The sequence below is a fragment of the Rhinoderma darwinii genome, chromosome 2 (assembly GCF_050947455.1).
Source record: "Rhinoderma darwinii isolate aRhiDar2 chromosome 2, aRhiDar2.hap1, whole genome shotgun sequence".
Taxonomy (NCBI): Eukaryota; Metazoa; Chordata; class Amphibia; order Anura; family Rhinodermatidae; genus Rhinoderma; species Rhinoderma darwinii.
The window spans coordinates 291,552,895-291,565,474 of record NC_134688.1 but is presented as its reverse complement, the minus strand read 5'-3'; the positions used below and the strand labels follow the sequence as shown (position 1 = coordinate 291,565,474).

Sequence of the window (12,580 nt, the reverse complement as noted above, 5' to 3'; positions counted from 1 at the left end):
GCAATATACTGTATGGGGAAGTAATAGGGGCATTATACTGTATGGGCTGCTGAGGGGGTATTATAGTGTATGGTGGCTGCTGAGGGGGCATTATAATGTATGAGGGCATCTAAGGGGCATTATACTGTATGGGCAGCTGAGGGGGCATTATACTGTTTGAGGGCAGCTATATGGGGTATTAAACTGTATGGGGTAGCTATATGGGCATTATACTCTATGGGCAGCTGTGGGGGCATTATAGTGTATGGTGGCAGCTAAGGGGGTATTATACTGTATGGGGCAGCTATGGAGGTATTATACTGTATGGGGCAGCTATGGGGCATTATACTGTATGAGAACAGCTATGGGGCATTATACTGTATGAGGGCAGCTATGGGGGCATTATACTGTATGAGGGCATTATACTGTATACGGAAGCTATAGGGGAATTATACTCTATGGGCAGCTGAAGGGGCATTATACTATATGGGGCAGCAAAGGGGGCATCATACACTATGGTGGCAGCTAAAGGGGCATTATACTGTATGGGGCAGCTATATGGGCATTATACTCTATGGGCAGCTGTGGGGGCATTACAGTGTATGGTGGCAGCTAAGGGGGTATTATACTGTATGGGGGCAGCTATGGAGGCATTATACTGTATGGGGGCAGCTATAGGGCATTATACTATATAAGGGCAGCTATGGCGGCATTATACTGTATTGAGGCAGCTAAGGGGCATTATACTGTATGGGGCAGCTAAGGGGCATCATACTCTATGGTGGCAGCTAAAAGGCCATTATACTGTATGGGGGCAGCGATGGGAGCATTATACTCTAAGGGGGGCAGTAATGGGGCATTATGCTGTATGAGGGCAGCTATGGGGGCATTATACTGTATGGGGGCATTATACTGTATAGGGAAGCTATAGGGGAATTATACTCTATGGGCAGCTGTGGGGGCATTATAGTGTATGGTGGCAGCTAAGGGGGTATTATACTGTATGGGTGCAGCTATGGGGCATTATACTATATAAGAGCAGCTATGGGGGCATTATACTGTGTGAGGGCAGCTATTGTGGCATTATACTGTATGGGAGCAGCTATGGTGCTAAGCCATTGACTTACAATCAGGTCCATCGGGTTCAGCTGAGGTGTTCATTTTGATGGAATCTGCAATGGACTCTCCAACGTGGATGTGAATATGGAACATAGACAGTTTTGCAGGAATTGCTCATTTAAGTTGCATAAAATAGAACTCATACAGCCCCACAATTCTGGCCACACAGTAACCACCCATAACAGTGCTAGCCACATAGTGACCGCCTTATTAGCGCCAGCCACACAATGCCCATTAATGCTAGCCAGACAGTGCACCATTAATGCTTACCTGTCTGTATTCCCAAGCTGTGTGCCGCTGCTCACCACTCGGCCTCTTACTGACATGGAAGATACATGCAAGGGGCCACTTAAGGGTCCTTAAATGTATCTTCCAAGACCTTCAGTGATATCTAAGATAAGTGCAGGGAAGAGAGAATGGTGCTGCTGTATAATGATGAAACTCATAAGACAGCTGTGTCTTTCTGAATCATCGGGAATCGTCTGGGTCACAATGGTTAGGGGCCTGCACAGACTGGCATCGCTGGCCACAGGTTGTGCATCCCTGTCAGAGGATTGCCTAGAAAGGATAAAATTGCAGCAAACTCTTAGCTGTGTGAAGTATTAACTCTATGCAGGTTTTTAGCCTTAGATGTAAACAAGAGTGTCTCAACGACATCTGAGATCTTGAGAATAGCAAGGGATTGGGAGGTCCTGGGGAAGTGAAAGAGTGGGAAGGGGGAAGAAGCAGAAGAATGGAGACCAAAGCAAAGTAACAGAGAAGCGGGAGACCGATAGGAGAAGCAGGATGGAAGAAGATGCAGAAGGTGAAGAGGGGGGGGGGGTAAGCTGATGTGGGAAGGTGAAGGGGAAGCCACTGCTTCTCATACAAGGTTGTCCATGCAGAGCACGTAATAGAAACTGGACAAGGCTTGATCAGCAGCGTTTTCTTTAATCTCTCTCTCTTATCCCTCACATTTCCTGGCATCTGTACAGTTGGAAGATTATTTTATTATTTTCTATTGTTTATATAGCCCTAAAATATCCCCAGATTGCCACCATTCACATAAGAACTTGTCCCCAAAAGGGCTTACAATCTAATTTCTCAGACACACACATTTGGGTCAATTTCATAGGAAACCAATTAAATCCTTGACGCCACATCCATTTTTCAGGTTATTATTTTTGTTTTCTCCTGCTCACTTTCAAAAAGCCATAACTTTTTTTATTTTTCATCGATATAGCCCTATGAGGGCTTGTTTTTTGCTAAACGAATTGTAGTTTATCACTGAATGATTTATTATATCATATCATGTACTGGGAAACTGAAAAAATAAATTGTGGGCTGGAATGGGGAAAAAAAACGGTGATTCCTACATTGTTTCTTGAATTTCGTTTTTAGGGCGTTTATCGTGCAATAAAAACTGGGTCAATACAATTATGGCGATACCAAAATTATGTCTTTTTTTATGTTTTACTACTTTTACAAAGACCAAACTAATTGTCAAATAAAATTAATTGTTTTGTGTCGGGATATATAGAGCCATAACTTTTTTATTTTTCTGTCAATTGAGTGGAGTGAGGTCTTGTTTTTTGCAGGGCAATGTGTAGTTTTTTTTGGGGTACACAACACTTTTTTATCACTTTTTATTAAATTTTCTGTGGGAGGCGAGGTGGCCAAAAAAACAGCAATTCTGGCATTTTTCTTTTACAGCATCTTCTGTGCAGGTTAACCCATTAGCGACTGCCTATAGGTGTTTTTACGGCAGTCAATAACGGGCTTTATTCTGATGCCATAGCCTTTTTATGGCGCTGCATCAGCATAAAACTGCGCTGCTGGGAGCAATAAAAGCACCCTGCTCTCAGCTACCGGAGCAGACCTTCTCGAGTGGGCAGGATTGAAATCAGCATCAATCCCGTCCCCGTTTAACCCCTCAGATATGGCGGTCAATAGCAACCACCTCATCTCAGTGGTTTTAGAGAGAAGGGGCTGCCTCTATCACCCCATCAACACAGCCTCGATGCGAATGCGGGGTGCTGATAATTTTTATGGCAGCCGGGGGCCTAACAAAGGCTCCCAGGTCTGCCTTTAGTGAATACATGTGAGGCCATGCCAGAGGCATGGCCTAACAGATGCCTGTCAGTTTTACACTGAGAGGCATTGTATTAAGTATTGCAGTGTATTATAAAAGTGATCAAATGATCGCATAGTAAAGTCCCCTAGTGGGACTTAAAAAAAAGTTTAAAAACGCAAGCAGTTCAGCAGCAATTTTGGCAGGGCGGTCATTAACTGCATGCGGTCGGACATTATGAAGATGCAGTTAACTGCACAAAAAACACATTGTAATATAATAGCAGCAGTCTATCCATAACCAAAATTTCATAATTGACTTCTATTGAAAAATGACTTTAAAAATGCAACATAAACGCAACGTGACCGCACCGAGTGGTCTTACCCTAACAGTTCTGCAATGCCTTGTAATGAACTATATACAGGAAGCACCTAACACACTCCAAAACCAGTGAAAACTACGTCCATAAACTATGTGCTTAAAAAAATGCAACAGAACTGCAGCATTACAGAGTCAAAAAACGCATGCAGTTGACCGCATGCGGTTTTCAAACGCATCAACGACGCACCCTGTGGCCTAAGGCCCCATGCACACGACTGTGCTTTTGGGGCCGCAATTCTCCCGAAAATCCATGGGAGAATTACGGCCCCATTCATTCCTATGGGGTCATGCACACGACCGTGGTTTTCACGGTTCGTGAATGGCCCGGGAGCCCGGACCGCAGAAAGAACGGGCATGCCTTATTACGGCCGTGACCTGGCTCATTGAAAATAATGCTGCATTTGCGGGCGGCTCTCGGCTGACAGTACACTGCCGGTCGACCCGAAAATCATGGTCGTGTGCATGAGGCCTTACCCTTAATATTTTTTTTGTACATTTAAAAAACAAAAAACAAAAACAACTTTAACTGGTTTTTACTTTTTTCTTTTAGTCCCCATAAGGGACTTGAATCGGCGATGGTTGGATATTCTGCATGACATACCACAATACTAATGTATGGCAGTATATTGTGATTTTTACAGGCTGCTATTCTAACACTTAGATACCGTGGTCACTATTAACCAAGGCATCTAAAGTGTTACATACAACCTGCTAACTATGGAGTGGGCATACTTCCCCTGGCCGACTATGATGTAACCCAGTGGCGGATTATCATATGGGCGATTCGGGCGGCCGCCCGGGGCCCGAGGCTCCCAGGGGGCCCATGGCAGCCCGAACCGCACATTATCGTACAAAACTATTCAGCGCGCTAGCGCTGCTAATTTCCGAAGATGAGGAGGGGAGGAGCAGGGAATTGGCCGGGAAAGGGGTAGGACACGCCTCCCTGACAAGTGCGGGCGCCGCCATGAGTAACAGAACAGCGACGGACGGCTGTTCTGTTGCTCTAAAGCTGCAAGAGAAGACCCGGGCGGGCGTTCACCGGCGCTGAGGTTAGTCGGCTTATCCTCCTGCCCAACTGGTTCCCGACCGCTGGCTGTATTTTTACGGCCAGCGGTCAGGGACGGGTCCTTAAAACCCGAGCCATAGACTTTCTACGGCTCGGGTTTTAACTTGCTGCCCGCGCGATTCGGCAGCTGAATGTCGGGTCTCCGGCTGTCAGTGACTGCCGGGGACCCTGAGGAGAAGACAGAAGCAGCTTTCGCTGCTTCTGTCTTCTCCGATGTCTTCTTACACAGCGTTCAATGAACGCTGTGTATAGGAATAGAGACAGCAGCAGCGGCGCTGTCTCTATTCCTCCCGGTGATCATGTGACTGGTCACATGATCGCCGGGTGCCGTTACTAACATACTGCTGCTGGGTCTTACTAGACCCAGCACAGCCCTATTAGTGACAATCGTCACTATGAGAGGGCTGATTTCCCCTGTAACTGGGGCTGCTGTGCAGCTCCAGTTACAGGGGAAAAGATGGTGTAAAAGAAAGAAAAAAAATATATAAAGTTCCCCAAAGGTCTTTTTTGACCTTTGAGGAACAGACCACAGTAATAAAAAATAATAAAGTAAAGTGCAAAAAAAAATTAAATAATAAATACACATAAAATACCCACCCCAAAAAAAAACGTTCCCCCTCCCGCCAAACATTGTTGTAACGCTAGCGCTGACCCAATTACCCTAATATAGACATGTAATATATTAAAATTTACGGTAAACAATGACGATTACAAATAAAAGGTCTATTTTAGGGTAAAACTATGTTATTACCAAAAAAAATAGCTGAAACGTAAAAAAGCTTATTTTTTTTACTATTATTTTCAAACTTTATGAATAAAAATTCTAAAATAGCAAAAAAGTGTGCATAAAAACGATAAAAAAGGAAACCTGCATTGTCTACGGAAAAAAACGTTGCAAAAATCACGTCTTTTTTTTTTTCTTTTTATAAAAATGTGTGTTTGGTGCAACTTTGTAATTCCGTTTTATTAAAAAATATTTTCACTTTTTGAGATACAGCTGCTTTGTATCCTGTATCCGTCAGGTCAGCAGGACTGACGGGATCAGTGAAACGGGCCTTGCGCTAAATTATAATCTTAGATGTGATAGATTTGAGGTGGATCCTGCGTGTCACTGATCCTGTCAGTCCTGCTGACCTGACGGATACAGGATACAAAGCAGCTGTATCTCAAAAAGTGAAAATATTTTTTAATAAAATCAATCACACACATACTAATATATATATATAAAATTATGATAACGTTTTTAAATGTGTACATAACCTTGTGGCACTATATACAAGGGGGAGCGCTGTGTGCCACTATATACAAGGGGGAGCGCTGTGTGCCACTATATACAAGGGGGATATATACAAGGGGAGTGCTGTGTGGCACTATATACAAGGGGGATATATACAAGGGGAGTGCTGTGTGGCACTATATACAAGGGGGAGCGCTGTGTGGCACTATATACAAGGGGGAGCGCTGTGTGGCACTATATACAAGGGGGAGCGCTGTGTGGCACTATATACAAGGGGGAGCGCTGTGTGGCACTATATACAAGGGGGAGCGCTGTGTGGCACTATATACAAGGGGGGGCTGTGTAGTGCTATCCACAGTGGTATGTGTGTGGCGCTCTTTATAGGGGGGCTTTTTGGTGCTATTTACAAGAGGGGGAGGGCTGTGTGGCGCTCTCTACAGGGGGCTGTATGGCACTATCTATATGGGGCTGTGTGTAACACTCTCTACGGGGGGATGTGTGATATATAGAGGGGGCTGTGTATGGCGATATCTATGGGGGTGTGTAATATCTACAGGGGCTGTGTGTGGCACTATGTACAGGGGGCTGTGTGTATGTGGTGTTTTACAGTGTGTGGTATTATTATATTCAGGCGCGCAGTGTTTGGTGCTATTATATTTAGGGGCACAGTATGTGGCACCATGATAACTTTATTTTCGTTTATAGGTGTGGAAATGTTGGAAAAGTGAGGAGACGTCTGAGTGGCAAATTCTGCAGAAATGAGTCATGGCCGGGAGAAGTCGTCATGAGTGCTGGACCGGATGGAGAAGAAAAGAGGAAAAAACTACTAGAATCTGAGACGTCGTCACCTGTGAGTCACTAGATTTATAGAGAATCTGTCACCTCTCCTGACATGTTTATTATAGGAATCCTTGTATTTCACAAAAAGTCTGCAGTCCAGGACTGATAGACAATTCCCCTTGTCAGGAGGTTGTGTCCCTGCACAGTGTGATACTGTCAGTATGTAGGGACACCGCGCTGTGACAAGGGAAATCGTAACACTGTTAATGCTTGCCCAAAAAGGTAGTGTTAAAAATAGTTACGGCAGGGCGGCGGTGAGGAAGGGGGGCCCAAGTTTGGGTAACAGCCCAGGGCCCATGGTCTACTTAATCCGCCACTGATGTAACCCTACGTCAAATGTCGGCAGGGGGTTAAACTATCAGTATATTTTTGGAGGCACTAATAATTAGTAATACTAATATCAGCCTCTAGTGAGAAAAGGTAATACTGAAAGTTATTATCAGAACTGTGTCCCACTAAAGAAATATAATTGTTCAGATTAATTATCAATTCTGGGACTCCAGTGCAGTTCCTAAATTTACACTACTACAATGCCAACCTTATAAGTGAATAATAGAAGTGTATCCATAGAGAGATTTAAAAGGCAAAGTGCTGTTAAATGGTTAAAGTATAAAAACTTAATACACAAATCCTCACCTGCCACCTTCTATCCGACAGGATTGGGGTGAAATGGTTTTTGGAAGTAATACACGGTCTTCTGTGTGCATGATGTAGTCACCATGGAAGTTAGACTCAGAAAATAGCTGTACCTAAAAAAAAAAAAACACAGGCAAGATATTAATCCCTTCAGGACCAAGCCTATTTTGTCATTCAGGACCGCAGGATTTTTTTGCTTTTTGCATCGTCTCTTTCCGAGATACATAACTTTTTTTGTTTTCTTTCAACGTAACTGCATGTGGGCTTATTTTTTGTGGGATAAGTTTTTTCTTTATAATGCTACCATTTTGGGGTACATAGACAGTGCCTTGCAAAAGTGTTTACCCCCTTGGTGTTTTTCCTGTTTTGTTGCATTACAACCTCGAATTAAAATGTATTTTAAATTTTTAAATAAATTTTTTTTTTTTAAAACAACCTAAACTGAAAAGTTGTGAGTGCATATGTATTCACCTCCTTTGCTATGAAACCCCTAAATAAGGTCTGGTCAAAACAATGAACTTCAGTTGTCACATAACTAGTTAAATAGTATGTGCACATACAGACACGTTTGGTGGGATTGCCCCGAGTTTACTCTTTTTGGCTGGCAACGGCGGTCTTATAAAGTCTGTTACTGGTCTCTATGTTCACATACAACCTACATTAGCATTGTGTTTTATTGGCAGGTCAAAATTTGATGTGGAGGTGCGAACAGTGATAGGTCATATTATACTTGCGGCCAGATCCATGATTGCGAGAACTTCGAAGTCCAATTCTCCTTTAACTGCCAAAGAATTATGTCAACATGTACAATTCGCACATAACATGGAAAGACTGTTGGTTAAATCATCCCATTCTATTACTCAGTTTGATAATAGATGGGATACATGGGTTTCATATTACACGTCCCAGGTCCCTCATATAAGCAATTCTACTCCATAAAAAATGTGTAGTTGTCACATTCGTCAGATTGGAGATGTTGATTATCCTTTGGTCTGGGGTCTATAGGGTCCTATTAGAGGTCTTTTTTTTTAGGATTACGGTCATTAATATGCAAAGATGTTGATATTTGTAGTGATGTATTGTATTGTATCTTCAGAGTGTATATGTGAGCAATGTTTCAAATGTTGTATTTGTTTTTCTTTGTTTTATTTGTTTTTTTATTTTATTTTCTGCTATGCACACACTGTTGTATATAAGTGATACATTAAGATTTATTATTTTGAGTTCCTTTGAGTACCCCTCATCTTTGCGGAATTGTATCATTTTCTAAAAGTTGCTATTTTATATGAATTTGGAATCTAATCAAAAAAAATAATTATAAAAAAATAATTAGTTAAGTAGTGTCCGCCTGTGTGCACTCACAATGTCACATGATCTGTCACATGTCAGTATAAATACACCTGTTCTGAAAGACCCCTGAGTCTACAACACCACTAAGCTACATGAAGACCAAGGAGCTCTCCAAACAGGTCAGAGACAAAGTTGTAGAGAAGTATAGATCAGGATGGGGGTTATAAGAAAAAAAAATAAAAAATTCACCATGATCACCATTAAATCCATTATAACAAAATGAAAATAACATGGCACAGCTACAAACCCGACAAGAGAAGGCCGTCCGCCAGAACTCGCAGACCGGGCAAGGAGGGCATTAATCAGAGATTTAACAAAGACACCAATGATAACACTAAAGGAGCTCCAAAGATCCACAGTAAGGATGGAAGTATCTGTCCATAGGACCACTATAGGCCGTACACTCCACAGACTGGGGAGTGGCCAGAATAAAACCTTTATTCAAAGAAAAATATAAGAAAACATGTTTTGAGTTCTCCAAACAGCATGTGGCAGACTCGCCAAAAACATGGAAGAAGGTTCTCCGGTCAGATGAAACTGAAATGTTACTTTTTTGGTCATAATAGGAAACACTATGTGTGGCACAAACCCAACACTTCCCATCACTCCAAGAACACCATTCCCACAGTGAAGCATGGTGATGACAGCATCATGTTGTGGGGATGCTTTTCATCAGCAGGGCCTGGAAAAGTGGTCAGGATTAAAGGAAAGGTGGATGTCAGGAAAACCTGTTTCAGTCTGCCATAGATTTGAGACTGGGACGGAGATTCACCTTCCAAGAGGACAATGACCCTAAACATACTAATAAAGATACACTGGAGTGGTTTAAGGGGTAACATGTAAATGTCTTGGAATGGCCTTGTCAAAGCCAAAACCTCAATGCAATTGAGAATCTGTGGCATGACTTAGACTGCTGTACACCAATGCAACCCATATAACATGTAGGAGTTGGAGCAGTTTTACCTGGAAGAATGGGCAAAAATCCCAGAGTCTAGATGCTATAAGCTCATCGAGACATACCCAAAGGGACTGGCATCTGTAATAGCAGAAAAAGGTGGCTCTGCAAAGTATTTACTTTCAGGGAGTGAATACTTATACACATTAGGGCAAAGCCCCACGTGGCGGAATTGCTCTGGAATTCCGCTGCGGACACTCCGCAGCGTTAATCCGCAGCGGACCCGTTTCTCCATTGCCTTTCACTGCTTTTTAGTAGGGTTCGTTTAGACGATGCGGAAAATTCCGCTGCGGAGCATAGGCTGTGGTGCGGAATTTGGTGTCCGCAGCATACAATGGATGTTGCGGACCTGTGGCGGACTGGTTGCGGACTCATTGCGGAAGTTCTCCATTGACTTCAATGGAGATTCTAAATTCCGCAATGAAGTCTGCAGATGTCATGTACATGGTTATGTGTGCTACGGAGCGTATTGGTTTTTTAACATGACATTTCTTCATTCTGGCTGGACCTATGTTTTTCTAGGTCTACAGCCAGACTGAGGAAGTCAATGGGGCTCCTGTAATTACGGGTGACTACGTGTGTGCACCCATAATTATGGGAGCGTTGCTTGGCGACGTCAGTAAATAGTCACTGTCCAGGGTGCTGAAAGAGTTAAGCGATCGGCAGTAACTGTTTCAGCACCCTGGACAGTGACTACCGATCACAATATACATCAACCTGTAAAAAAAATAGAAGTTCATACTTACCGAGAACTCCCTGCTTCTTTCTCCAGTCCGGCTTCCCAGGATGACGTTTCAGTCTAAGTGACGGCTGCAGCCAATCACAGGCTGCAGCGGTCACATGGACTGCCGCGTCATCCAGGGAGGTCAGGCTGGATGCCGAAAGAGGGACGCGTCACCAAGACAACGGCCGGTAAGCATGAAATTCTTTAACTTTCACTAAGGAAAGTGCTGTCCCTTCTCTCTATCCTGCACTGATAGAGAGAAGGGAAGTACTTTCACCTCAATACGCAACGACCAGTCCGCATCAATTTACTTTTTGGGCAGATCCGCCGCAGAATCTGCAACGCAGATTCTGTGCGGCATTGAAGCAGACAGTTGCGGAAGAAATACGCCACGTGGGGCCATTCCCTTAAAGTTCTCTGTTTTTTCTCCTAATTATTGTTTGTATCACAGTATAAAATATTTTGCACCTTCAAGGTGGTAGACTTTTTGTGTAAATCAAATGGTACAAACATCCCAAAAATCAATTTTAATTCAAGGTTGTAATGCAACAAAACAGGAAAAACACCAAGTCAGGGTAAATACGCAAGGCACTGTAACTTATTGGTTAACCTTTATTAACTCTTTCTGGAGAGAAAATGAAGAAAACAGAAATTCCGTCATTGTTTTTTTTTTCATTATATATTTTATTTCATTCACCGTGTGGGATAAATAACATGTTACCAAATGGAAGGAGATACCAAATATTTAGAGTTTTCAATGTTTTACCACTTTTGCACTATAAAAGCATATTTCACAAAAATAAAATAGTTTTTATGACGCCGCATTCCAAGAACCAACATATAAATTATTAGTTAACTTCCGCCGCTGTTTTTTGCATTTAGCTTTTATGCTGTGTGGTTTAAATAATAACATAACTTTATTATTTGGGTTGTTAAGATTCTGACGATACCATACATCTGTATTTTTTATTTGTATTTTTTTTACACTTTTGCAAAATTAACCCACTTTCCGAGAAAGAATTGTGCTATATTTTTTTTTGTGTGAACACGAAGGAAAATAATAATAATTTACTTACTTTTTCCACAGAAGGAAGTTGTATTTCCGTTGATTTTTTTTGTTTAATAATAATTGGAAAGTCAATGTGTGCTAGGGACTGTTCACATCAGCGTTGCTTTTCCGTTTGTGGGTTCCGTTGCAGCTTTCCGTTGGAGGAACCCATGAACGGAAACTAAAACTCCCATTTGCATCACCATTGATTTCAATGGTGATGCTTCCGTTTGCCTTGGTTTCTGTTTGTTTCTGTTCAGTAAAATGTTCATTTTTTTCGCGGAAACAATAGCACAGTCTACTGCACTATTGTTTCTGTGAAAAAAAAGAAAACTTTACGGAACGGAAACTTTACGGAACGGAAACAATCGGAAACCAAGGCAAACGGAAGCATTACCATTGAAATCAATGATAATGCAAATGGAAGCTGTAGTTCCCCTTTGGCTTTCCATTCACGGGTTCTTCCGACGGAAAGCTGCAAAGGAACCCATGAAAGGAAAAGCAACGTTAATATAAACACAGTCTTAGGCCTTATTCAGACGAACGTGTCCGTTTTGCTCGTGTAAAAAATGCAATGTTTTTCTCGTGTTGCAGTTCCGTGTGACATTAGTGTACGGTGCGCATCAAAATCAAAATTCTGCAACAGCATATGTGGGTTCTCCAGTACTCGATCACATCACCAGTAATCTCAAAGGACCAGGCCCCTTTGATCAAGCTTTGGTCAATATTGACAATGGTGACAAATGGCCTGGAAGGAATGGAGGTTTATATGAACCCTGACATTACAGTGGGAGCTAAGCTGTCATAAAATAGCCGCACATCTGCTCCAGGTTGGCATGGGACATCTGTGCATGCCTTGGTTAAATGTATTGGAAATGATTAGCAATACGCTTATAATTTGTGAAAATTCTTCTATGAAACAGAAAATATTTTTCAGATCAGTTTCTTATTTGCAATAGCTTATGATTTCATTTACTTTATAGACGGTGTACCTTCTTTCTGTATATGACCCAGCACTCTGTTACTCACCTTAGGTAAATATTGTAGACTCTGACCCCCAACCTATGTGAAAAAAAAAAAAAACATAAGGAAAAAAAAAGAGGATGGAATCTGAGTGCGCAAAATCAAGGCCCAGTTTGCAGTTTAGGTGCATTTTTTTTTAATGCAAGCCAAAACTAGTAGTGGAGCCTAAAGA

General features: G+C 42.2%; 1 protein-coding gene across 1 annotated transcript in view; it reads right to left on the bottom strand.

Moving 5' to 3' along the window:
* The window catches only part of CRYBG2 (crystallin beta-gamma domain containing 2), a 232,685-nt gene that overhangs the window by 27,306 nt on the left and 192,799 nt on the right, over positions 1 to 12,580 (bottom strand). The window contains exons 15-16 of the mRNA XM_075853457.1: positions 12,415 to 12,447; positions 7,309 to 7,421 (exon numbers count right to left, since the gene is read on the bottom strand). Of these exons, the coding sequence (XP_075709572.1) occupies positions 7,309 to 7,421; positions 12,415 to 12,447 (146 nt within the window). The remainder of the gene's footprint in view (positions 1 to 7,308; positions 7,422 to 12,414; positions 12,448 to 12,580) is intronic.